General features: G+C 36.5%; 1 protein-coding gene across 20 annotated transcripts in view; it reads left to right on the top strand.

Moving 5' to 3' along the window:
* The window catches only part of CNTRL (centriolin), a 98600-nt gene that overhangs the window by 26131 nt on the left and 48460 nt on the right, over positions 1–24009 (top strand). For 16 of the 20 annotated variants that reach the window (XR_004443570.1, XR_004443569.1, XR_004443571.1 and 13 more), the window contains 7 exons: positions 506–699; positions 5199–5318; positions 6241–6463; positions 8460–8569; positions 11405–11599; positions 17990–18143; positions 19776–19996. Coding sequence is in view for 17 of the 20 variants with exons in the window: in XM_033237597.1 (XP_033093488.1) it covers positions 506–699; positions 5199–5318; positions 6241–6463; positions 8460–8569; positions 11405–11599; positions 17990–18143; positions 19776–19996 (1217 nt within the window). In the remaining 3 variants the exon portion in view is untranslated. Of the gene's footprint in view, positions 1–505; positions 700–5198; positions 5319–6240; positions 6464–8459; positions 8570–11399; positions 11600–13368; positions 14973–17989; positions 18144–19775; positions 19997–24009 lie in introns of those variants that run through there. The other 4 variants (XM_033237598.1, XM_033237601.1, XM_033237613.1 and 1 more) reach the window with 4 other exon arrangements.

The following is a 24009-nucleotide window of genomic DNA, read 5'->3' as shown; positions in this document are numbered from 1 at the left end:
AGTAGAGTATGCTTGAAGATGAGGCAGAAGAGGGAGGTTGAGTCCAAATTATGAAGAGCTTTATCAGCTTTTTGCAAGCCTGTTGGATCTTATCCTAAGAGTAACAGAAAGCCATTGAATAATTTTAAGATAATACAAAATTTTGCAAATACATTTGCAGCATCCTTTTAAATGTAATTACTAATGTCAGATCAAATATTGCATGTTTTTCAAAGGTCACCTAGAAAAAAACTCATTTATCAGCACACTCATTGGATTAAATACTTGGAAGTAAAGTATTAATCTTTTAAAAATGTCATCAAAATGATGTCTTCTTGCCTCTTAATATAAATCAATTTCAAGATCAGGATAGTCTTTTTTCCAAAACCGTGGTGGCTAAATTTTAAAAGTAGAATTGTGTTTATGATATTTTTAGACTTTTTTTGCTATTGTTTTTAGAAATATTCTTACCTTTTTAAAAGTAGGAAATATAATGATAAATAAACTATTAAATTTTCATTGACAGAAGAAGTAGAAAGACTGGAAAGAGACCTAGAAAAAAAGATGATAGAAACTGAAGAGCTTAAGAGCAAACAAACAAGGTTTCTTGAGGAAATTAAAAATCAAGATAAATTGAACAAATCATTGAAAGAGGAGGCCATGTTACAGAAACAGAGCTGTGAGGAACTCAAGAGTGACTTAAACACAAAAAATGAATTGGTAAGTTCATATTTTACATTGCTTTGGCTGTATTCTCTTAAGACAGATAATTCTTTGCCCTTGGGTCTAAAAATACAACTTCCTGACCATATAATGGGGAAGATGTGGTTTAACAGAAATATGTATGAAAGGCTTATGAATTGCAGTTGACTGTGTACTGGATGATATGGCTTCCTAAAAGACTGATGGGATCTTGGGCTGCATTATGTACTCCTAGACATTTGTATTTTTTAAAAACAACCTTGTAGGTGAGGCTGTTCATTGGCAAAAACATTTAGAAGGCACTCTGGCAAAATTATCCAAATTTTCATGAGTTATAAGTCTTTTTGGACATGGAATCCATCTTTTCTTACTAAGATAAAATAACTTTATAATATCTTTATGCTGATTCCTTGGTGCACGTTAGTCAGCCCACTGAAAACCTTGGCAAAATGTCAGACCTTAAGACTTTCCACTATCCCAAAACTATGAACTGTAGTTGCCTAGTTTTCTCTTTTGCTTATTTATAATGTTATTGATATGTTTGTGCTGTGAATAAATGTTTTGTAAACTGTCAGAAGTTTTTGCTTTTTTTTCTATACCTATTTTTTTTAGAAGTCAGACTGTGCTCTTCTCTCTGTCATTGTTATTTTTATCATTAACCATTTAAAAACATGTTTATGCCAGTCTCATGCCTTTAATCCCAACACTTTGGGAGGCTGAGGTGGGAGGATCACTTGAAGTCAGGAATTCAACATCGGCCTGGGCAACATAATGAGACCCTGTCTCTACAAAAATAAAAATAAAGTAAAAACACATTTATATACAAAATTAATGTATGTTCATTGTAACAAATTTAGACAACACAATTGTATTTAGCGGAAATGAAAGTCCACTCTCCCTACCCCATTCCCCAGATGTTAATATTTTGTTTTCCATGCTTCTTATACAGTATATATGTAATTACATAATGTATATATAATTATGCATATAATACCTTTGAATATTTTTGTAATTAAAAAAAAGGAATGTTACTGTATACAGTCATTCCTCTGTATCTGTGGGGGATTGGTTCTAGGACACCCCCATGGATACCAGAATCCACGGATGCACAAGTCCTTTATGTAAAATGGTGTAGTATTTGCAAGTAACCTTCGTACATCCTCTAGTATACTTTAAAATCATTGCTAGATTACTTATAATACCTAAGACATTGTAAATGCTATATAAATATATTGTTTAGGAAATAATAACTAAGAAAAAATATCTATACATGTTCAGTACAGATGCAACCATCCTTTTAAAAAATATTTTTAATCTGTGGTTGGTTGAATCCACAGATGCAGAACTCACAGATATGGAGAGTCGACTGTATATTATTATTCAGCATCTTAACTTTCACAAAACAGCATACATGGACAGCTCTCCAAGTTAAAAAATATATGTACCTGCATATATAAAGCTTTCTCACTCTTTTTAAAGTCTGTGTTGTGTTCCATTAAATGTATTCTTCATAATTTAGTTAGCCTATTCCTACTGATGGATATTTAGGTTGCTTTCACATTTTTTGCTATTAGAGACAGTACTACAGAGAAAATCTGTGTGTGTGTGTGTCTATATATACCTTATGCATTCATACTAGTATTTCTTTAGCATGAACCACTAGAAGTGGAATTACCATGTAATTTGCATTTAAAATTTTGATAAATGTTAATGCACACTTCAAAAACTTCTAACCAATTTACATTTCCACAGCAGGGAAGAAAGTACCCAATTTCCAAGTGGATATTATTATTTTGAATTTGTACATATGGTAGAAAAAATGGAATCTTGTTTTAATTTTGAATTTTTATAGTTGTTGGAGCGTTGAGTATTGCATATATATTTATTGGCTATTTTGTATTTCTTCTTTAAATTGCCAGTTCATATTGGTTCTTTCTATTCTGTTAGTCCCAAGGACTATTAGATGCCTAAAATAATTCTGGGTCTTATTCTAAGAGCTTACATTTGAAAACATTTTTATTATCTTTTGCAGAATATCTAATGATAATATCATCTGCAATTATGTGAAGTTTTCCAGTTTAAAAAAATAATTGCTTATGCATTAGGCCAATTAATGTATAAAAGAAAAGTAGCATTGAAATAAGTCTTCTGGTGGCCATTTAAACCGAAGTAGTCCTGTCCTGCCACCAATAAATGTTAACCAAATTTACTCTTTGTCCTTTTGCAAATTATTTAATTCCTGTGCTTCAGTTTAGTTATATTTAAAATGAGGGTTATTTACCTGTTCTGCTAGCCTCACAGAATTGTGAGGATTTAATAAGGTAATGAGTGTGAAAACAATTTGAAATGAATCAAGCTAAGTAACGGAAGGTAGTAAATCTGTAACTCAGAATGACAATAAAATATGTCCATGTAAGAATAATGCCAATACTAAAAGCCAATGTCTTCCTATGGTAAGTTTTCAGTAAAGAGCAACTTGTATTATTACAGTTTAATTCTCCAGGTGACAGTATCTGTTTGCTTCTTTAGCCCTTGTCTTGGTTTCTTGCAGGCCCTTTTCTGCTGATTCTTTATTCTTCCTTAAAGGTAGTTCTTCCAGGCCTGAACTGCATACTGTGTTTTTCAGGGTTTGCATGATAACTTGCATTAATATGCCTGCTTACATTTTAAGTTTTGAAACTGGCTTGTCTTGTTGGGAAATGTGGTTGTGTGTGTATGAATTTTTTTTTAAATGGATGTTTATATAGGAGAGCAAACTTGAATGTGGGGGGAATAATTATTTTTCTGATTGGTAAATATGTTACCTGCAGTCAACTCTTGATTATCCACAGCTAATACTGCGACTAGCCTACTTTCCAGTTCATTTGACTTCTATTTTGCTTTTATTCATGCATTTCTTCAACAGACATTTATTGAGTGCTTACTATATGCTAAGCCTAGGGCTTATCAAAGACACAAAAGTATTTTGAAACGCACAGCCTATTTATTATTATTTGCCTGCAGAGACCAGTTGTATTCTCTATGATTCCAGTCACATTTGCCTTTTGTTTGCCACTATTGCCAATGAGTTTTAGGAGAGAACCCAAGATTAGTTGACAGTGTTGACTGTGAGTTGCTTTCTTGAGACTTGAAGACTTATGAGCAGTCAGTGAAAATATCAATGTGGGTAATGTGCTGGACACCCGGCAGCAGTACATCGAAGGCAGCGTGGAGCAATAGGCAGTGTTGGATTTGAAATCAGGAGACTTGGAATTGAGTTCTGCCTCTTCCACTACCAGCTGTGAAACTGAGCAAGTTATTTAACTTCTCTATGCAGCTTTTATCATCTTATTGGGTGGTTGTGAAGATTCAGTGCAATAACAGATGTAAAATGCTTAGCACAATGTCTGGCACACATTGAGTATTTGGCTAAATGTTACCCGTTATCTAGGCTGTTACTTCCATTTTGATGGATAATCAGGAGATGACTGTGAGCTAAATCATGCACGACTTTGATTTCTTGGGCCTTGTAAAATGTTTGTGTTTGTTTATGTTTTATTCTCTTCAGCTTGTATTTTTATATTAATGAAATTTTTCTGCATTTTTTTTCTTTGATATCTACCATCAGACACTGGCCAAAAAAAGACAAAAATCACTTAGTGGATCTTTGAAATAAACTCAAAGTTTGGTTTAGTAGAAAGAAGCTACTACTAGTAGTTAGTTAATAAAATATTTAGTTTCTGACACTAATCTAATACGTAACTTTTGACAAGTCAGTTCACCAATCTGAGACTTAACTTCTGTATTTATAAATTCAGAGAATTAGATTGGATCATATGTCTTCTGCAAGCTCCAAAAATTTCTAAGAATAAAAAGTTGTAGTAGAATTACTTTATTAAAATTGAATATTATATATTTGGATCCCTTTTTCTTTATTACACATCCCTTATTCTTTATTATCCCTTATTCCTTATTACAAAGAATAATGTTCCGAACACTTAAAACTGCGATGCCATTAGCCACAAATACTATAGCAACAACAGTATGACAATTCAAACCAAGCTCTTATTTTCATCTTTCTGATTCCTCTTTATTTCTCTGCAGTTAGTGTCAGTTATCATTTTCCCTTATAATTTGAAACTATTGTTAAAGTTGGAAAGTCAGTTAAAGAAATTAGTGCTAATTATTGGAAAATCAGGAAGCAGGTATTTATTAGTCCAGTTACACAAAAATAATTGCTACAAAAATATTTTCATGTTTAACAAATGTAAGAGATTTTAAAAATCATTATTCATTATATCCTGAAACAGCATATAAGCCTCAAAGGTCTTTTACGTGATCTCTTATGAAATGATAATTTTGTGTTTCATTTTTTATAATTTAGAAGTAAGATAAAATGTTCTGAGTGTTGTGCAGCTTACTGTGGAGTTTTTAAATGTATATAATTATTACTTATGATGAGAACTTAACCATATCGTCACACCTTTATACTAACTTACTGATCCTGTATGTTGTCTCATATCAAATTTGGCCAATAGCTAAAACAGAAGACCATAGAACTAACACGAGCATGTCAGAAGCAATATGAGCTGGAACAGGAATTGGCCTTTTATAAAATTGATGCTAAATTTGAGCCACTAAATTATTATCCACCAGAGGTGAGTTATTTTAATTTTTTAGTAATCCAAAGTTAAAAGCCCACATGGGATGGAATGGGGGAGGGCAGGTGGTGAGGACATGTAAGGGATTTCATCAGATATCATTCCACTTTCTTGTTATGAGAGGAGTAAACTGTATTTTGGTTGAATCTATGAATTATTTGGCTCAGGGAGTTAGAACAGTATCCTAAAGAGGTAAAAAAACTTCAAAAGAATCTTTGCTCGTAGCCATATCCATTACCAAAAGCAGTCGTCTAACTCTCAGCTATCTTTCCCAGGTGTATGGGTTGATCAGTTCCCTTAAATCCAGATGTCTGGGACAAGTGCTTCAGTACCATGGAATAGTCATCTCCTTACATGGTTTGTTCAGTAATCACTGGGTTCAATATTAGTCAGTCATGATTGGTACAAATGCCATAATGTCACTGCAAGTGAGGAAATGCCAAACTTCTAAGACCCAGTGATTCCAACCAATATCATATGATATTTCATTTTTAAAACTTCAATTATTAAAATGTATTGTACTGACGGCTGCATACCATGTATCTGGAAAAAAAAATAGACTGAGATTTTACTTGTATGAGCCAAGAAACCAAAATGAAACACCCATATTTCCAATTTGAGAGATCAAGCAGTGCTAAAAATCACATAACTGTAGGCAGTTCTTTAATCAATCAGTCCAAACTTTCACTCTTCAGTGGTAGGAGGAAGAATTCTTTTGAGACCATTTTTAGTTCTAATTTCCTTTTTGGTATATTAAGAAGAAAATAAAAGAATAATATATATCTTTCAGCTTCTAGGCATGTAGGATTTATATAACTTGAGCAATTCTGTGATATGTTTGCCACTAATAAAATGAATAATGTCGTTTGACTGCTTGGAGGTCACTTATTAAACCGTAAGTCTATTATTTTGCTTTTAGTATGCTGAAATTGATAAAGCCCCAGATGAAAGCCCTTACATTGGCAAATCCAGATACAAGAGAAATATGTTTGCCACAGAGAGTTATATTATTGATAATGCTCAGGCAATACAGATCAAGAAGATGGAGCCAGATGAACAACTTAGAAATGATCACGTGAACTTGAGAGGCCACGCACCACTGGACAGGCAACTGGAAGACAAAGAAAAAAAAATAAGTGCAGGTTAAAAAAAGTTATTTTTAAAATTCTTTTAAAAAATATAAAAACATTGAATATGTAGGCCAATTTTGTTTTATAACTTTTTTTTTTTTTTTTTTGAGACGAAGTCTCACTCTGTTGCACAGGCTGGAGTGCAGTGCAGTGGTGCAATTTCAGCTCACTGCAAGCTCCTCCTACCGGGTTTACGCCATTCTCAGCCTCCTGAGTAGCTTGGACTACAGGCACCCGCCACCACGCCCAGCTAATTTTTTTCTATTTTTTTAGTAGAGACAGGGTTTCACTGTGTTAACTAGGATGGTCTCGATCTCCTGACCTTGTGATCTGCCTGCCTTGGCCTCCCAAAGTGCTGGGATTACAGGCATAAGCCACTGCGCCTGGCCCTATAACTCCTTTAATTGAACATGTTGATGGTATTGTTGTTTCCATGAAAAGTCTAAAACAAAAGTAGTGATTATCAAGCAGATGTATCGAGCATTTATTTTGTAATGATTTCTGTTATGTTTAAGAATAGAGTTTTTGGCAGTAATTTGATGGTAACATGTCCAGGGGATTCAAGAATGAGTAAATCCCCTCTTTCAAATAAGCACTGGAACTATATATTCAAAGTCACAATTAGTAATAACTGAAGCAAGTAAAGAACCAGTTGATTGATTACTATGCACATAGCAAAAACCTAAAGCAATGCTTAGTATAAGCTGGAACAGAGCATTCTCCTCAGGCCTGGGTCTAAGGGTAGCCTCTGACTTTTCCTGACATGCCCCACGCCCCACAATCTAATTCAAGGGATCTTAATACCTTCTGGCAAGTCACGTAAAGGAAGAAGTCAAGACGGGGGTACTTTAGAGACCCTGCCAATGATAGACTTTGAATCTACTTACCTACTCAGCTGCATGGATATGGAAGAAAGAGAACCCTTACCGGGATTTGTGCATGCTCCTAGCATTATGGCCCACTGTGGTGCTCTCAATCAGACCAGCAGCTTATCGTTCCTTGCCTGGTAGCTAAATGGAAGACATGGAAGGCAAATAGAAGTTGACTTGGTGAAGGAAGAGAAGAAACTGAGTTATTCATGTCTACCTATACTATATGCAAGTCTCTGGGGGAAAGCAAAAATAAATCAGATTTTTGTGCAGACTAGCTTTAAAGGGGCTGACTCACAGTTTTATACGGGAGAGGGAGAGAGAAATCTTAAATTTGAGGTGGAAAATAATTGATTTGAGATCATCTGCAGCTGGGAGAGAGAGCTCAGTGTGAATTTCTTGATATGAATCCCATCGTAAAGCATTTCCCTCTAACACAAGGTTTTATGGGTTATTTTTAATACCCTGAACCTAATTATAACTTAGTGACATGTAAAGTGCATATTTCCCAATAAAAGTCTTATTCTCTAGTAAAAAAGGTTTACTGGTGTTGGGAATAGCCCCTTTCATGTTAAGAATTTTACAAATAAAAGGATCGATTGTAGTTCTATACTGGCCGGGCGCAGTGGCTCACGCCTGTAATCTCAGCACTTTGGGAGGCTGAGGTGGGCGGATCACAAGGTCAGGAGATCGAGACCATCCTGGCTAACACGGTGAAACCTCGTCTCTACTAAAAATGCAAAAAAAAAAAAAAAAAAAAAAATTTGCCAGGCATGGTGGCAAGTACCTGCAGTCCCAGGAGGCTGAGGCGGGAGAATGGCGTAAATCCCAGGAGGCAGAGCTTGCAGTGAGCCGAGATCCTGCCACTGCACTCCAGCCTGGGCAACAGAGCGAGACTCTGTCTCAAAACAAAACAAATTAGAGTTCTATACCATATCATGAAACAGTTTATTCTAGAGATTAATTAATAGACAAAAGCCAATCATAAGTAATTACTCTAAAATTTTTTTTGTGATATATAATGACAGTTTAATAGAGAGGGGAGAAGGATATTACAAAGAAAGAATATCTGGTTGAAATTTCAGAATTCAATATTTTTCTTGTTTCATATTATGTGAGCATGGTTTTTAAATTTGCAGCACAAACTCGACTATCAGAACTGCATGACGAAATAGAAAAGGCAGAACAACAAATTTTGAGAGCTACTGAAGAATTTAAACAACTGGAAGAAGCTGTACAACTAAAAAAAGTACGTAAAAGCAAAGCAGCAATGCTAAGAGGAAATGAAAAATGAAATGTGTTTTTCCCTTCATAATCATATAAAACAATTTAAAAAGCAGTTAGCTGCCTAATTAATTATGGGATAATAAATTCCAGAGTCAAATATGGTTCTAGAATTTGCCAGTTGTAATTTTCTTCCATTTATGATGACATCCAATTAGCAATTTATTAAGAAATAAATTATTAATTTTAGGTAAAAAGGTGTAGTCTTGAGAAGTTGCTTCCTGATGTATCTCTTCTAATTTAATTAAGCACTCTCCACCTTTAAGATCCTGGGACTTAGATTAAGAACCAGGAGATATCTCTGCTGTTATATGAACATTGTCATCAAACACAAGCCAAAAAAAAAAAAGAGAGATATGTAGTATACAAAAAGATTGAAGTAACATATTCTCAAAAATTACCAAAGTGTGTTGTAAAGTAAGCAAGTAAGCAGCTCAAATCCATAATGTAATTGCATAGGGGAAAAATTCAAAACAAGGAAGTAGCGTGACATTTTAGTTTTTAAGTGAGTAAAAAGGTTTTAGTTATTTATAACTTAAAAATCAGTATTTAAAAATTATGATGGTGACTACATTCATACCACAGTAGGTAGAACAACACTGTGAAGTCCAAATTGTAGATTCTTTTAAAAGATACACTGTATTGTTACTTTCAGATTTTATACTAACTAGAAATTGACTCAAGTTTATTGGAACCTTACTATATGTCAGTCACTGGGCTGGGGGCTGAGTAATGAACAAAATAGACATGTGTCCCTCTCATGGACAGACTTGTGGGGGAAATAAGACAATAAATAAACAAAAAGAAAAAAATGTTTATAAAAAAAGGAAAAAAGTTAAACAGCATCAGTGTTGTAAGAAAAAAATAGAAAACTAGGGGAGATGTTAAAAGAGATATACTTTAGATTGTGGGGATTCACAAAGGCCTCTCTGAGGAGGTGACAGGCATAATATACAAAGGATGAGAAGGAGCCAGTGAGCCAGAGCTGGCAGAAAGTATTCCATACAGAGGTGACAGTGTGTACAAAGGCCTTCAGACTAGAAATTTCTTTGCAGAATAAGGGAGAGTATAGAGGAAGATGAAGTTAAAGAGTCATGAGGTTGATCATGCCAGGCTTCATAGGCAATTTTATTTTTATTTTTATTTTTGAGACAGGCCTTGACTTCCTGGGCTCAGGTGGTTCTCCCACCTTAGCCTCCGGAATAGCTGGGACTACAGGCATGTGCCACCACTCCTGGCTAATTTTTTGTATTTTTTTTGTAGAGGTGGGGTCTCACCATGTTGCCCAGACTGGTCTTGAACTCCTAGGCTCAAGTGATCTGCCTGTCTCGGCCTCCCAAATTGTTCATAAGCCATTTTAAGAAGTTTGAATTTTATTTTGCATGCAATGGGAACTCTTTGAAGGGCTTTAGATAGTTGAGTGGCTGATCCTATATGTCACTTTGCCTTACTTCATGACGAGTGAAATGGACTGAGTGAGATGGAAGGAATGGGGTTGTGTGCATCTGTATCTCTCAGGAGGCTGTTGTTCAATACAGGCAAGAGATGATACTAGCACCAACCAGGAAGGTGCTGGTGGATGTGGAGACAAAGCCAACTGATTCCAGGAAACATTGGACAGTAGAACTGACAGGACTTAATGATGGGTTGAAAGTAGGAAATGAGGTAGAGGGAGCTATCAAGATGGTTTTAATAATTTAAAAAGAATATTTTATAATAGCACTGGCCAAAGCTTTACATAGATAGATGTAAATAATGTACATAATTTTAAAAGAAATGGATACTTCCAAAATATGCTTAGAAAATAGTTATTTAAGTGAGTTAATATTAATAGTTAATAATAGTTAATAATAGTTAATAAGAAAGTTAATAGCCTAAGTTTTTATTTATACTGTTCATTTACTTGACATGCTAACAAAGGTAAGCTTCAGCTGGGTTCTAATTCAGTGAAATAAAAACGTCAATTTAATGAGTTTACTGTATTTTGAAATTATTTAGTGTGAGATGATTGTCCAGTGAACATGGAATTCTAAAATTTTTTCCTGATTATAAAGGTATTGCAGTTATGAGGAATTACGTAGTAATCATCATTATTTTATTTCTTTTCAGTCTTTTATCTTCGTCTTTTTTACACTTCTATACAGACTCTTGAGAAATTTTTACATATTTTTAAATCTATGCTAAAAACTTAGAAATAAGAGATAGAGTATTAATTATTACTTCTATATCAGTACTCAATTTATTGGTTGACTGTCTTCACATTAAAACTAATTAGGAAACTGTAGTGTAGTAGTCAGTGAAATTGTCTAGAGTCACACAAAGTCTTGCATCCACAAACTCCTAGTATGACCTTGGGTGAGATACTTAAATTTTCCATGATTCAGTTTCCTTATCTATAAAATTGGGATAATTATACTTTTTACTTTTTATGTTTTGAGGATTAGATTAAAGGATATAAAGAGTTTAGAACAGCGCATGGCCCATAGTAAGTGCTATATGAAGCCAGCTATTATTAATACTATGTTTATTATTAATAATTTACAAGTTGCCTATACTATTATAGAATGACAACTTATGTGTGCCTGCTATTAATAGTTTTCATAAACTTTTATAAAGTATGATTTTCTACATATAATAAGCATGAAAGTATAAAATATGCATTGAGTGTTTAGATAACTCCCACATTTTACTTTTATTTTTAAAAAACTGATAGAACGTAGAATACTTATTAAAGACATTGTCTTAATAAATCAATGTTGTTCTTCTCTGTTAATTATATATTGGGGTTTGGGGAGATTAGATTTCAGAAGCAGGGAAGGACCTTCTTTACAAGCAGTTGAGTGGTAGACTACAACTTGTAAATAAATTGCGCCAGGAAGCTCTGGATCTAGAACTGCAGATGGAAAAGCAAAAGCAGGAAATTGCCGAAAAGCAGAAGGAGATTAAGCACTTGGAAATAGCCATAGATAGCCTGGATTCCAAAGACACAAAACATGTGAGTAAATTAAGAAATTTTTTGTTCTCCCTACATATTACATGTCTCATCACTGTTAGCATCAGAGTCCAGAGTCCTTTCTGAAAGTCTGTTTTAATTTGATGTACAAATTTAAGTGATATATATATACAGTCAGCCCTCCATATCCATAGGTTCTGCATCTGTGGATTTAACCAACTGCAGATCACATATATTAGGAAAAAAAGGATGGTTTTATCTGTACTGAACATGTGCAGACTTTTTTCCCTTGTCATTATTCCGTAAACAAGACAGTATAACAACTATTCACATAGCATTTATACTGTATTAGGTGTTACAAGTAATCTAGAGATGATTTTAATATATAAGAGGATGTCCATAGGTTAAATACAAATATTATGCCATTTTGTAGAAGGGAACTTGAGCATCAGTGGATCTTGGTATCTGCAGGGAATCCTGGGACCAATCCCCCATGGATACCGAAGGAAAACTGTACATATATGTGTGTATATATAATGTATGTATGTGTATATGTATGTGTGTTATATATAAATATATGTGTGTATATATATACACACACGCACATATATATGGAATGTGTATGTTTAAAACAACCTAGGGCTTGAAGAGAAGGTAGCTTTCAGTAAATGATGGCCGCATGGCACAATTATTTTTTTTTAAGTGGTTGAATTTCATTGCATTGCAGAGCAAGAGAGATTTGCTCTCTCCCTCCTTGCCTTTTTTTCATCTTTCTTTCTTTTTTTTTTTTTTTCTTTTTTTTTTTGCTCTGTCGTCAGGCTAGAGTGCAATGGCGCAATCTTGGCTCACTGCAACCTCCGCCCCCCAGGTTCAAGTGATTCTTCTGCCTTAGCCTCCCGAGTAACTGGGACTACAGGCACTAACCACCATGCCTGGCTAATTTTTGTATTTTTAGTAGAGACAAGGTTTCGCCATGTTGGCCAGGATGGTCTCGATCTCCTGACCTTGTGATCCACCCACTTCAGCCTCCCAGAGTGCTGGGATTACAGGCGTGAGCCACCGCGCCTGGCTGAAGCGATTCTCCTGCCTCAGCCTCCTGAGTAGCTGGGATTACAGGCGTGCGCCACCATGCCCAGCTAATTTTTGTATTTTTAGTAGAGATGGGGTTTTTCCATGTTGGTCAGGCGGGTCTTGAACTCCTGACCTTCTGATCCGCCTGCCTTAGCCTCCTAAAGTGCTGGGATTACAGGTGTGAGCCACCACATCCAGCCCTTCATCTTTCTTAAGAGCAGAAAAAGCTGAAGGGGGTTCCGAGTCCTTTTTCTACCTGTTCTATTTAATCCTTTATGCAAATATTCCATTGAAGGTATTTGTTTTTTCATATTGTTTTGTTTTGTCCTTAAAAAAGGAAACATTTCTCTGGAATGTTTCTTCCTGAGATATGACTAAATATGGTCAGGTGGCTAGATACGGCCAAGCCCTTGTCTCTGTCTCTAAGAAGTTGTACTAATTGCTTATATTTTAGCTAATACTCCTAAAATACAAGGAAAAATATCTTCTACGTATTTTCCTGGTATACCTTGAATAATAGGGTTTTTTTTTAAAGAACTCTAAGATCTCTGGATTAATAGAAATCATAGAATTTAACATAGTGAGGATATTGTAATTGCTTTAAGTACTTGACAAGTTATTTAACTATTCCTTTAAGCATTTTAGTACAATATCATATATATTTTTTGTGGGCCAGCTAATTTCGATAAAGGATAACCTTATGACAGATACAAGGTCTTTTCTAACAAAAGCCTAAAAATTGAAACCAAAGTATTAACATTGAAACGAAAAGTAGTCTTATTTTAAATAATTTTAAGGAAAAATGGGGTATTTTAAGTAATGTATAATGTGGTCAATAATATCTTACTTTATTGAATGTATTTGTTCAATCTGCCACCCATGTAAGGCCCCTGAAGACATGAACTGTATCCTACGGGTATCTGTATTCCCAGGGACCAGCCAGCCCTGTGTTTATGAATGCTTGCATCATGGAAGGGAGGAAGGAAGCAGCTTATAAATCCTACCCAAAACTCCTTTGTTTCCCCTTCCAGTTTTGTGATCTATGAGTCTAGTTAGTAGCTGGATTATGTGTTTGCTTTCAACAAATGACTGTTATATTTCTGGCGGACAGAGAGTTCAGTTCCCACTGGATTCCTGTAGAGAATTATATATAGAAAGGAGGTAAATGAGACATGGGAATGGTATCCAAGTTTTAAAGTTAGCTAAAATCAACCTGTGCAGTGGGGATGAAACATACAAACCAGATTTGAATTTCCTTTTTAATTTTATTAAAACTGCTAATAGTTCTTAAGTTTGCAGCTGTAGTCCCAGCATCAGAGGACATCTCTTTTAAGTTTATCCAGAGGGAACATCTTTTTCTGATTCACAAAGTTTCATATTGGCTAGTGTTTGGCATCCCATTTTAGGCTACAAAATGTGAGCCTTTAAGCAGAAGAGAAATAATCAAGAGTGGGATGCCTGCATATTTTTCTATAGATACAGGTAGACTTTTATGTAATTAATTTTTATGTAATTAGATGAACTATCTTTCTGAATAGCCAATAGAATTTAAAAGTAAAAGCTTAACTTTGATGAGAAATCATAGAAAACAAACATATTAAGTGCCCACAGTGTGTCATACATTGTGCTGTATTTTACATGTTCTGGTGAGGAACTTTATTCACATCTAGCCATTTTTCTTTCAATTTGAAGAGGATGAAAATGTGATATAGAAATATTAAGTGATTTGCCCCCAAGCTATTGTTTTAGAAAGAGGTGGAGCCCTTGCTTATGCTACCACAATGACCCTCTCCTCACAAAGCGATTACAGGTCTAAAGAGATTATTTTTAAATTAGGTCAGAACTAAGCCTAGGCAGGTTTTCAGCAAATATAAGCATTTAACTAGGTTTCAAATTCACAGACTATTGTAGTTATGAAATTCTTCATAGAAGCACAAATTATCACTGGAGCAAACATAATGAAGATTTGTATTGTGTTTCTCTGATTGGGAAATGCCCCATTGGAAGCAAAAGTTAACTGTTCGCTAGAGGGAACGAGCCGTAGTGATCTGTTGCAAAGTTTGAGCGTGATTGGCCCCCGGGAGCTTCCTGTGTTATGATTTAACTCGCGGAGGGTGGGGCCTGCCCGCAGAGGCTGCTGGTGATTGGATGGGCGGGGCCGCCGCTCACTTTTGGCCAAGAGTGTGGTTTGAAGCTTTGCGAAGTTACAGAGGCTCGGAGGCGCTTGCAAAAATGTGGCTGTCAGAGAGGGAAGTGCACATGAATTTGAAGACAGCATTAGAAAGTGTTCCGCCCACAGTTTCTCTGTTCTCAACGGCTCAGTTTTAAAAGGATAAATTTTAAGGTATGATCATTTTTTCTCTCTGTTTACAAAGGACTTAAAAGGAGGAGGAGTCAGAGATGTAAGTTCCTGTTTTTACAATAACTCTTTTGTGAGCTCCTCGGTGATGTAAATCGCAGAATCTACTTTTGTTCCCTTGTATTTAATGTACACCATTGGCATATTGAACCAGATGTTTATCCTGCGTATAAAGATTTCGCTGGAATTTTTAATGGTGAATTTTAAAGATTAATTGATATGACTGTAGTCTTTTAAGAAATTATTTCTTGAGCCATAAAAATCCGAAATTTACTTAGAATGTAAGCTGTTATATGTAGTTAACTTTTCAGAAAGATTTCAAATGGGTATTTTGGGAGTGTAGGGAAAAGAGTTTGCAAAATACCATACAGCTTTACCAGTAGTAAATTTAAAACCTTTCAATTAAGCTGCCACTCTTTTGTTCATCAGAAATGAAAAGATGTTTTTTCTTGTATTTGGGGTAAGCAAATACATAAAATTGAGAAACATTATTTTATCATCACATGGGTCTTAGACTTGAGATCATTGGTGTTCATTTTTCTGATACAGTTCCCTCTTTCGATAACGTTGTCTTCATTTATTGTTGTATTCCTCTCATCCTGTGGGTACCAACTTAAGAGTCATGAAGGTGTGACTGGGAGGGCAAAGGTTCTCTGGGGAATTATTTTGTCTCCATATGAACAGTTGCCTCACGTGCAAGTCATTTGATGGATCTGAAATACAGTTTTCTCATGTTTAAAAGCAAGGGTTAGACTAGATCATTGGCTCTTGATTTGCTTTCCGTAGCACACCTGAGAAATACAATCCACTCTTTTCAGTTAACAGCAGTTCCCTAATGCCATGACTTCAGGGTGCGGGAGGGTGTGTGGGTATGTGAAAGCTCTGTTTTCCACCATGGGTAAGTGTAGTGGTAGACAGGTATACCTCTTAGGGCCCTCCATTTTGAGACTCACTCGGCTAAGTGGTCTTTGAGGTCCCTGTCGACTCTCAGTTTATTGAAAAGCCAAATGTTTCTTTGTATAAGAGATTGAAAGTAAATTTGAATTTCAAGTATTTTATCTATTTCATGCCTCTATTTTCTTCTAAGAAACCTTTTTTTAAAAGTACATTTAATTTTTTTTTTTTTTTTGAGACGGAGTCTCGCTCTTCCGCCCAGGCTGGAGTGCTGTGGCCGGATCTCAGCTCACGGCAAGCTCCGCCTCCCGGGTTCAGGCCATTCTCCTGCCTCAGCCTCCCGAGTAGCTGGGACTACAGGCGCCTGCCACCTCGCCCGGCTAGTTTTTTGTATTTTTAGTAGAGATGGGGTTTCACCATGTTAGCCAGGATGGTCTCGATCTCCTGACCTCGTGAGCATTATTTGGCCGGGCGCGGTGGCTCACGCCTGTAATCCCAGCACTTTGGGAGGCCGAGACGGGCGGATCACGAGGTCGGGAGATCGAGACCATCCTGACTAACACGGTGAAACCCTGTCTCTACTAAAAATACAAAAATTAGCCGGGCGAGGTGGCGGGCGCCTGTAGTTCCAGCTACACGGGAGGCTGAGGCAGGAGAATGGCGTGAACCCGGGAGGCGGAGCTTGCAGTGAGTGGAGATCGCACCACCGCACTCCAGCCTGGGCAACAGAGGGAGACTCCGTCTCAAAAAAAAAAAAAAAAAAAAGGCATTACTTATCTACTATAAAAGTTTTTTAAATATAAAAATACTCATTACAAAAGGAAAAAATCCCCATGTAATCCTTCCACCCAGGTATAATTCTTGTTAACATTTTGGATGTAGTTTTTAAGTCTTTTTATAGATATATGGCATAACTAACTAACTTTGGAAACCTTTTTTAAAAGACACATTGTAGGCTGGGCACGGTGGCTCATGCCTGTTATTCCAGCGATTTGGGAGGCCAAGGCCGACAGATCACTTGAGGTCAGGAGTTCGAGATCAGCCTGGCCAACATGGTGAAACCCCCGTCTCTACTAAAAAAAGCAACAAAAAACAAAAACAAACAAACAAAAACCCTAGTGTTGTGGCCTGCACCTGTAGTCCCAGCTTCTGGGAGGCCGAGGCAGGAGAATTGCTCGAACCCGGGAGGCGGAGCTTGCAGTGAGTGGAGATCGCACCACCGCACTCCAGCCTGGGCAACAGAGGGAGACTCCGTCTCAAAAAAAAAAAAAAAAAAAAGGCATTACTTATCTACTATAAAAGTTTTTTAAATATAAAAATACTCATTACAAAAGGAAAAAATCCCCATGTAATCCTTCCACCCAGGTATAATTCTTGTTAACATTTTGGATGTAGTTTTTAAGTCTTTTTATAGATATATGGCATAACTAACTAACTTTGGAAACCTTTTTTAAAAGACACATTGTAGGCTGGGCACGGTGGCTCATGCCTGTTATTCCAGCGATTTGGGAGGCCAAGGCCGACAGATCACTTGAGGTCAGGAGTTCGAGATCAGCCTGGCCAACATGGTGAAACCCCCGTCTCTACTAAAAAAAGCAACAAAAAACAAAAACAAACAAACAAAAACCCTAGTGTTGTGGCCTGCACCTGTAGTCCCAGCTTCTTGGGAGGCCGAGGCAGGAGAATTGCTCGAACCCGGGAGGCGGAGTTTGCAGTGAACTGAGATCGTGCCTCTGCACTCCAGCCTGGGCGATGGAGTGAGACTCCATCTCAAAAAGAAAAAAAAAAAGAAAAAAAAGAGAGACACACAATTTAATGCAATGCAAATAACATTGACCTACCTAGCTGTGCCCTTGGAAAAACCACTTAACCTTTTTGATCCTCAGTTTTCTTACCTGTAAAGTAGAAATGATTTCCATATCAACTTATCTTGAAGTTTAAATGAAAACTACCCGTGTGAAAACAATATAGGGCCTGACACAAAATAGATGCAAATTATTATATTTATTTTCTGTTCTTCATTTAAAAATGTTGTTAAGGATTATTCATTTTAAAGGAGTTTAAGGAACTTGGAGTTTTGTTGATTTTTTTTTTTTTTTTAAATTCAGTCCCATATGAAGGCTCAAAAGAGGGGTAAAGAACAACAGCTTGACATTATGAACAAGCAGTACAAACAACTTGAAAGTCGTTTGGATGAGATACTTTCTAGAATTGCTAAGGAAACGGAAGAGATTAAGGACCTTGAACAACAACTTACTGAAGGTAAGAATTTCAGTATGATTTAGGGTAAATCAGTTTTATTACTAGTGAAAGGAACATTATAAAGATAAGCATTAATCCAGATAGTAGCTAAATACAGTTCACCTATTAGTACTAGTATTTGATAGGGAAATATTTACAGGATACCCAAAAGTATTTAATGCAATTTTAAGAGTTTTGTTTTTGTTTTGTTTTGTGGCATTGATGCCTAGTGAGTCAGGTCATTCCAGTCAGTAGGCGGGAAGTCAATACATGATCATGATAAGCTCTGGCATGTGATTGTCTATGGCATAAAATCCATTCAGGAGCAAAGCACCTATTGGCATCAGGGAATTCAGTGTCTGGTTATAAGAAGAAAGAGTTTTAGGATCTACTTTTGCAATGCAGATTTAAACTGTGACATATCCATAATAGTGGAAAAGGAAGACAATAGGCTATAGTGGTTTTTACACATGGGGCTCAGTGTAAAAAGATCCTACTCTTTGTTTTGCTACTATCAGCTGTGTCACCTTGGACAAGTTGTTTTTATCTCAATTATTAGTTGTTGGGAAAATTAAATTAGATAGTATTCATAGGCCAGGAGTGGTGGCTCATGCCCGTAATCCCAGCACTTTGGGAGGCTCAGGTGGGCAGATCACTTGAGCCCAGGAGTTCAAGACCAGCATGGGCAACATGGCAAAACCCCAACTCTACAAAAAAAAAAAAAAAAAAAAAAAAGCCGGGTGTAGTAGTACACGTGCCTATGGCCCCATCTGCTTGGGAGGCTGAGGGTGGAGGATCACCTGAGCTCAGGGAGGTTGAGGCTACAGTGAGCCGTGATTGTGCCACTGCACTCCAGCCTGGGTGACAGAGTGAAACTTTGAGAAAAAAAAAAAAAGAGAGAGAGTGTTCATAAAGTTCCTGGCACATAGTGTGTATCCAGTACTGTACATGGGGAGTGTGTGTGTGTTTTAAGTCTTTAGGTTTATGTTGCCAGTCTTGGATTCATCTTATATACTGAGTGATTTTGTTATATGTATTTAGCAGCACGAACTCATAGTTTTGCTACATATTTTTTATTTTATTTGGAAATTAAACTTTTTTTTTTTTTTTTTTTTTGAGGTGGAGCCTCACTCTGTCACCCAGGCTGGAGTGCAGTGGCCTGATCTCGGCTCACTGCAGCCTCCACCTCCTGGGTTCAAGTGATTCTCCTGTCTCAGCCTCGTGAGTAGCAGGGACTACAGGCACGTGCCACCATGCCCGGCTAATTTTTTGTATTTTTAATAGAGATGGGGTTTCACTGTGTTAGTCAGGATGGTCTCAATCTCCTGACCTCATGATCCTCCCACCTTGGCCTCCCAGAGTGCTGGGATTGCAGGCTTGAACCACCATACCTGGCCGAAATTAAACTTTTTACAGCATGAATCAGGTATTTTACAAGCATAGCCCCTAAATATACTATTTTTATTTTATACCTGCTTAATAGTCCTGTACTATCTATAATAGGAAGAAAATATAACATTATGTTTTGAAAAAGAAAAATGATAGGAAATAATTGAAAGCTTAGAATTTCACTCTTGGCTAATAACAAAATGCTGATGAGACAATGCAGTACTTTAAAAAGATATATTATTACCCTTTTTGCATCTTGCTTAGGCCAGATAGCAGCAAATGAAGCCCTGAAGAAGGATTTAGAAGGTGTCATCAGTGGGTTGCAAGAATACCTGGGGACCATTAAAGGCCAGGCAACTCAGGCCCAGAATGAGTGCAGGAAGCTGCAGGATGAGAAAGAGACGTTGTTGCAGAGATTGACAGAAGTCAAGCAGGAGCGAGACCAACTGGAAATAGTTGCCATGGATGCAGAAAATATGAGGAAGGTATGATTTTTTTTCCTGCCTATTTTCCTTAGCTTCATAAGTAGATAATGTCCAAATTAAGTTAGTTGGAGGAGTTCACAGTACATTTTTAAGTGGGAAAAAGTATTAGTGGCTATATGGTGATTTTTTTCTTTTAAAAGTTGGGCTTTTTTTTTTTTTTTCTCGTTTAGCTGTGATACATTTGGAATTATTTTTTCTTTGCTCGGAAAAGGAAGATTATTTAGGCTGCATTTCTATCCCTGAAAGATATTGTTGCCAAATAACTCTAAAGAATATGAAATGGTAGCTATTACAAATACTGTATTAAATGTTCATATTTTATTTGTGCTGCAAAATTGAGCACAGAATGGTTTTTCTTATTCTTGTGGTTACTAGATAATTTTAACATTATTTTATAGCTAACAAGACAGACATACTGTTTTAAATTATACCCTTATGAACCTGATTTGTTGCCCATTCATTTGGAGATTTACCTTGCACTATTTTAGTTGTTTGGAAAATGTTATCATATGTGAGAACCAGAGATTTCCAAACTTCTTGCTCAGTAGAGCTGGCTCCAGAAATTGAATTAATATATTTTAATATTATGAAATATCTCAGGCATATTTAAAAAATCACAAATAATATTTAACATCATGTACTCACAACTCAGCTTAAGAAATAAAACATTATAGATATATTTGAAATCCTCTGTCTACTCCTTTCCAAAAGTAACAAAGTTCTGAATATGGTTATTATTTCCCTGTACCTCTATTCTTTTATCATATATGTAAACATCCGTAAGCAATATATAGTATTTTCCATGATTTTAAGACTTATACAAAATGTATCATAATGTACATATTTGTACATATTTGGCCACTTTCTTTCTTCCTTCATGTTTATGTCTTTTTTGTTTTTGTTTTTGAGACGAAGTTTCACTCTTGTTGCCCAGGCTGGAGTGCAATGGCGAGATCTCGGCTTACTGCAACCTCTGCCTCCTGGGTTCAAGTGATTCTCCTGCCTCAGCCTCCTGAGTAGCTGAGATTACAGGCTTTCACCACCATGCCCGGCTTATTTTGTATTTTTAGTAGAGACAGGGTTTCTCCATGTTGATCAGGCTGGTCTCAAACTCCCGACCTCAGGTGATCCGCCCACCTTGGCCTCCCAAAGTGCTGGGATTACAGGTGTGAGCCGTGGCGCCTGGCCTATGTTTTCGAGAATTATAGATGCAGTTCTACTTTGTTCATTTTTACTGATATATGTACCATCCTGCTTTATGGATATACTACAAATTTATTATTTATTCGTTCTCTTTTTGGGGGACATTTAGGTGATTTCTAGTCTTATGCTATTGCAAACAATGCTGAGCATAACGTTCTTGCACACATCTTGAACACATGGGGACTATGCTCAGAAGCAGAACTGTGGGTCAGAGAATATGTCCATCCTTAATTAAGTTCAGTAGATATTGTCAAATTACTTTTCACAGTGAGTTTATCAGCTTCTACTCCCACCAGCAATGTGAGGGCTACCATTCTGCCACATTCTTGCCAATGCTGTAGTGTTGTCCAACTTTTTTTTAAAACTTTTATTTTGAAATAAGTTCAAACTTGCAGGAAAGTTGCAAGAGGAATACAAGTAACTCACATTTGCCTTTCACTCCGAGTCACCAATTACTATTTTAACACATTTGCTTTATCTCCTCATATGTAATTTTTACATGATTTTATATACTTTTTTGTTATTATTATACTTTAAGTTCTAGGGTACGTGCAGATTTGTTACATAGGTATACACATGTTTCACATTGGTTTCAAATTAACTCGTCATTTACATTAGGTATTTCTCCTAATGCTATCCCTCCCCCGCTAGTCCCCCACCCCATGACAGGCCCCAGGATTTGATGTTCCCTGCCCTCTGTCCAAGTGTTTTCATTGCTCAGTTGCCACCTATGAGTGAGGACATGTGGTGTTTGGTTTTCTGTCCTTGTGATAGTTTGCTAAGAATGATGGTTTCTAGCTGCATCCATGTCCCTGCAAAGGACGTGAACTCATCCTTTTTCATGACTGCATAGTATTCCATGGTGTATATGTGCCACATTTTCTTAATCCAGTCTATCACTGATGGACATTTAGGTTGGTTCCAAGTTTTTGCTATTGTGAATAGTGCCACAATAAACATACGTGTGCTTGTGTCTTTATAGTAGCATGATTTATAATCCTTTGGGTATATACCCAGTAATGGGATGGCTGGGTCAAATGGTATTTCTAGTTCTAGATCCCTGAGGAAATGCCACACTGTCTTCCACAATGGTTGAACTAGTTTACACTCCCACCAACAGTGTAAAAGTGTTCCTATTTCTCCACATCCTCCCCAGCATGTTGTTTCCTGACTTTTTAATGATCACCATTCTCACTGGTGTGAAATGGTATCTCATTGTGGTTTTGATTTGCATTTCTCTGATGGCCAGTGATGATGAGCATTTTTTCGTGTGTCTGTTGGCTGCATTAATGTGTTCTTTTGAGAAGTGTCTATTCATATCCTTTGCCCACTTTTTGATGGGTTTGTTTGTTTGTTTCTTGTAAATTTGTTTAAGTTCTTTGTAGATTCTAGATATTAGCTCTTTGTTGGATGGGTAGATTGCAAAAATTTTCTCCCATTCTGTAGGTTGCCTATTCACTCTGATGGTAGTTTTTTTTGCTGTGCAGAAGCTCTTTAGTTTAATTATATCCCATTTGTCAATTTTGGCTTTTGTTGCCATTGCTTTTGGTGTTTTAGTCATGAAGTCCTTGCCCATGCCTGTGTCCTTAATGGTATTGCCTAGGTTTTCTTCTAGGGTTTTTATGGTTTTAGGTCTAACATTTAAGTCTTTAATCCATCTTGAATTAATTTTTGTATAAAATGTAAGGAAGAGATCCAGTTTCAGCTTTCTACATATGGCTAGCCAGTTTTCCCAGCACCATTTATTAAATAGGGAACCCTTTCCCCATTTCTTGTTTTTGTCAGGTTTGTCAAAAATCAGATGGCTATAGATGTGTGGTGTTATTTATTTCTGAGGCCTCTGTTCTGTTCCATTGATCTATATATCTGTTTTGGTACCAGTACCGTGCTGTTTTGGTTACTGTAGCCTTGTAGTATAGTTTGAAGTCAGGTAGCGTGATACCTCCAGCTTTGTCCTTTTTGCTTAGGATTGTCTTGGCAATGTGGTCTCTTTTTTGGTTCCATATGAACTTTAAAGTAGTTTTTTTCCAATTCTGTGAAGAAAGTCGTTGGTAGCTTGATGGGAATGGCATTGAATCTATAAATTACCTTGGACAGTATGGCCATTTTCACGATATTGATTCTTCTTATCCATGAGCATGGAATGTTCTTCCATTTGTTTGTGTCCTCTTTTTTTTCGTCAAGCAGTGGTTTGTAGTTCTTAAAGAGGTCCTTCACATCCCTTGTAAGTTGGATTCCTAGGTATTTTATTCTCTTTGTAGCAATTGTGAATGGGAGTTCATTCATGATTTGGCTCACTGTTTGTCTGTTGTTGGTGTATAGGAATGCTTGTGATTTTTACACATTGATTTTGTATCTTGAGACTTTGCTGAAGTTGCTTATCAGCTTAAGGAGATTTTGGTCTGAGATGATGGGGTTTCTAAATATACAATCATGTCATCTGCAAATGAGACAATTTGACTTCTTCTCTTCCTAATTGACTTCTTCTCTTCCTAATTAGGAAGAGAAAGAGAATTTCTTTCCCTTGCCGTGGCCAGAACTTCCAACACTATGTTGAATAGGAGTAGTGAGAGAGGGCATCCCTGTCTTGTGCCAGTTTTCAAAGGGAATGCTTCCAGTTTTTGCCCATTCAGTATGATATGGGCTGTGGGTCTGTCATAAATAGCTTTTATTATTTTGAGATACATTCCATCAATACCTAGTTTATTGAGAGTTTTCAGCATGAAGGGCTGTTGAAGTTTGCTGAAGGCCTTTTCTGCATCTATTGAGATAATCATGTGGTTTTTATCATTGGTTCTGGTTATGTGATG

The sequence above is a fragment of the Trachypithecus francoisi genome, unplaced genomic scaffold (assembly GCF_009764315.1).
Source record: "Trachypithecus francoisi isolate TF-2019V2 unplaced genomic scaffold, Tfra_2.0 Lachesis_group16, whole genome shotgun sequence".
Lineage (NCBI taxonomy): Eukaryota > Metazoa > Chordata > Mammalia > Primates > Cercopithecidae > Trachypithecus > Trachypithecus francoisi.
The sequence above is the reverse complement of the archived record's forward strand: the minus strand, read 5'-3'. Positions and strand labels throughout refer to the sequence as shown.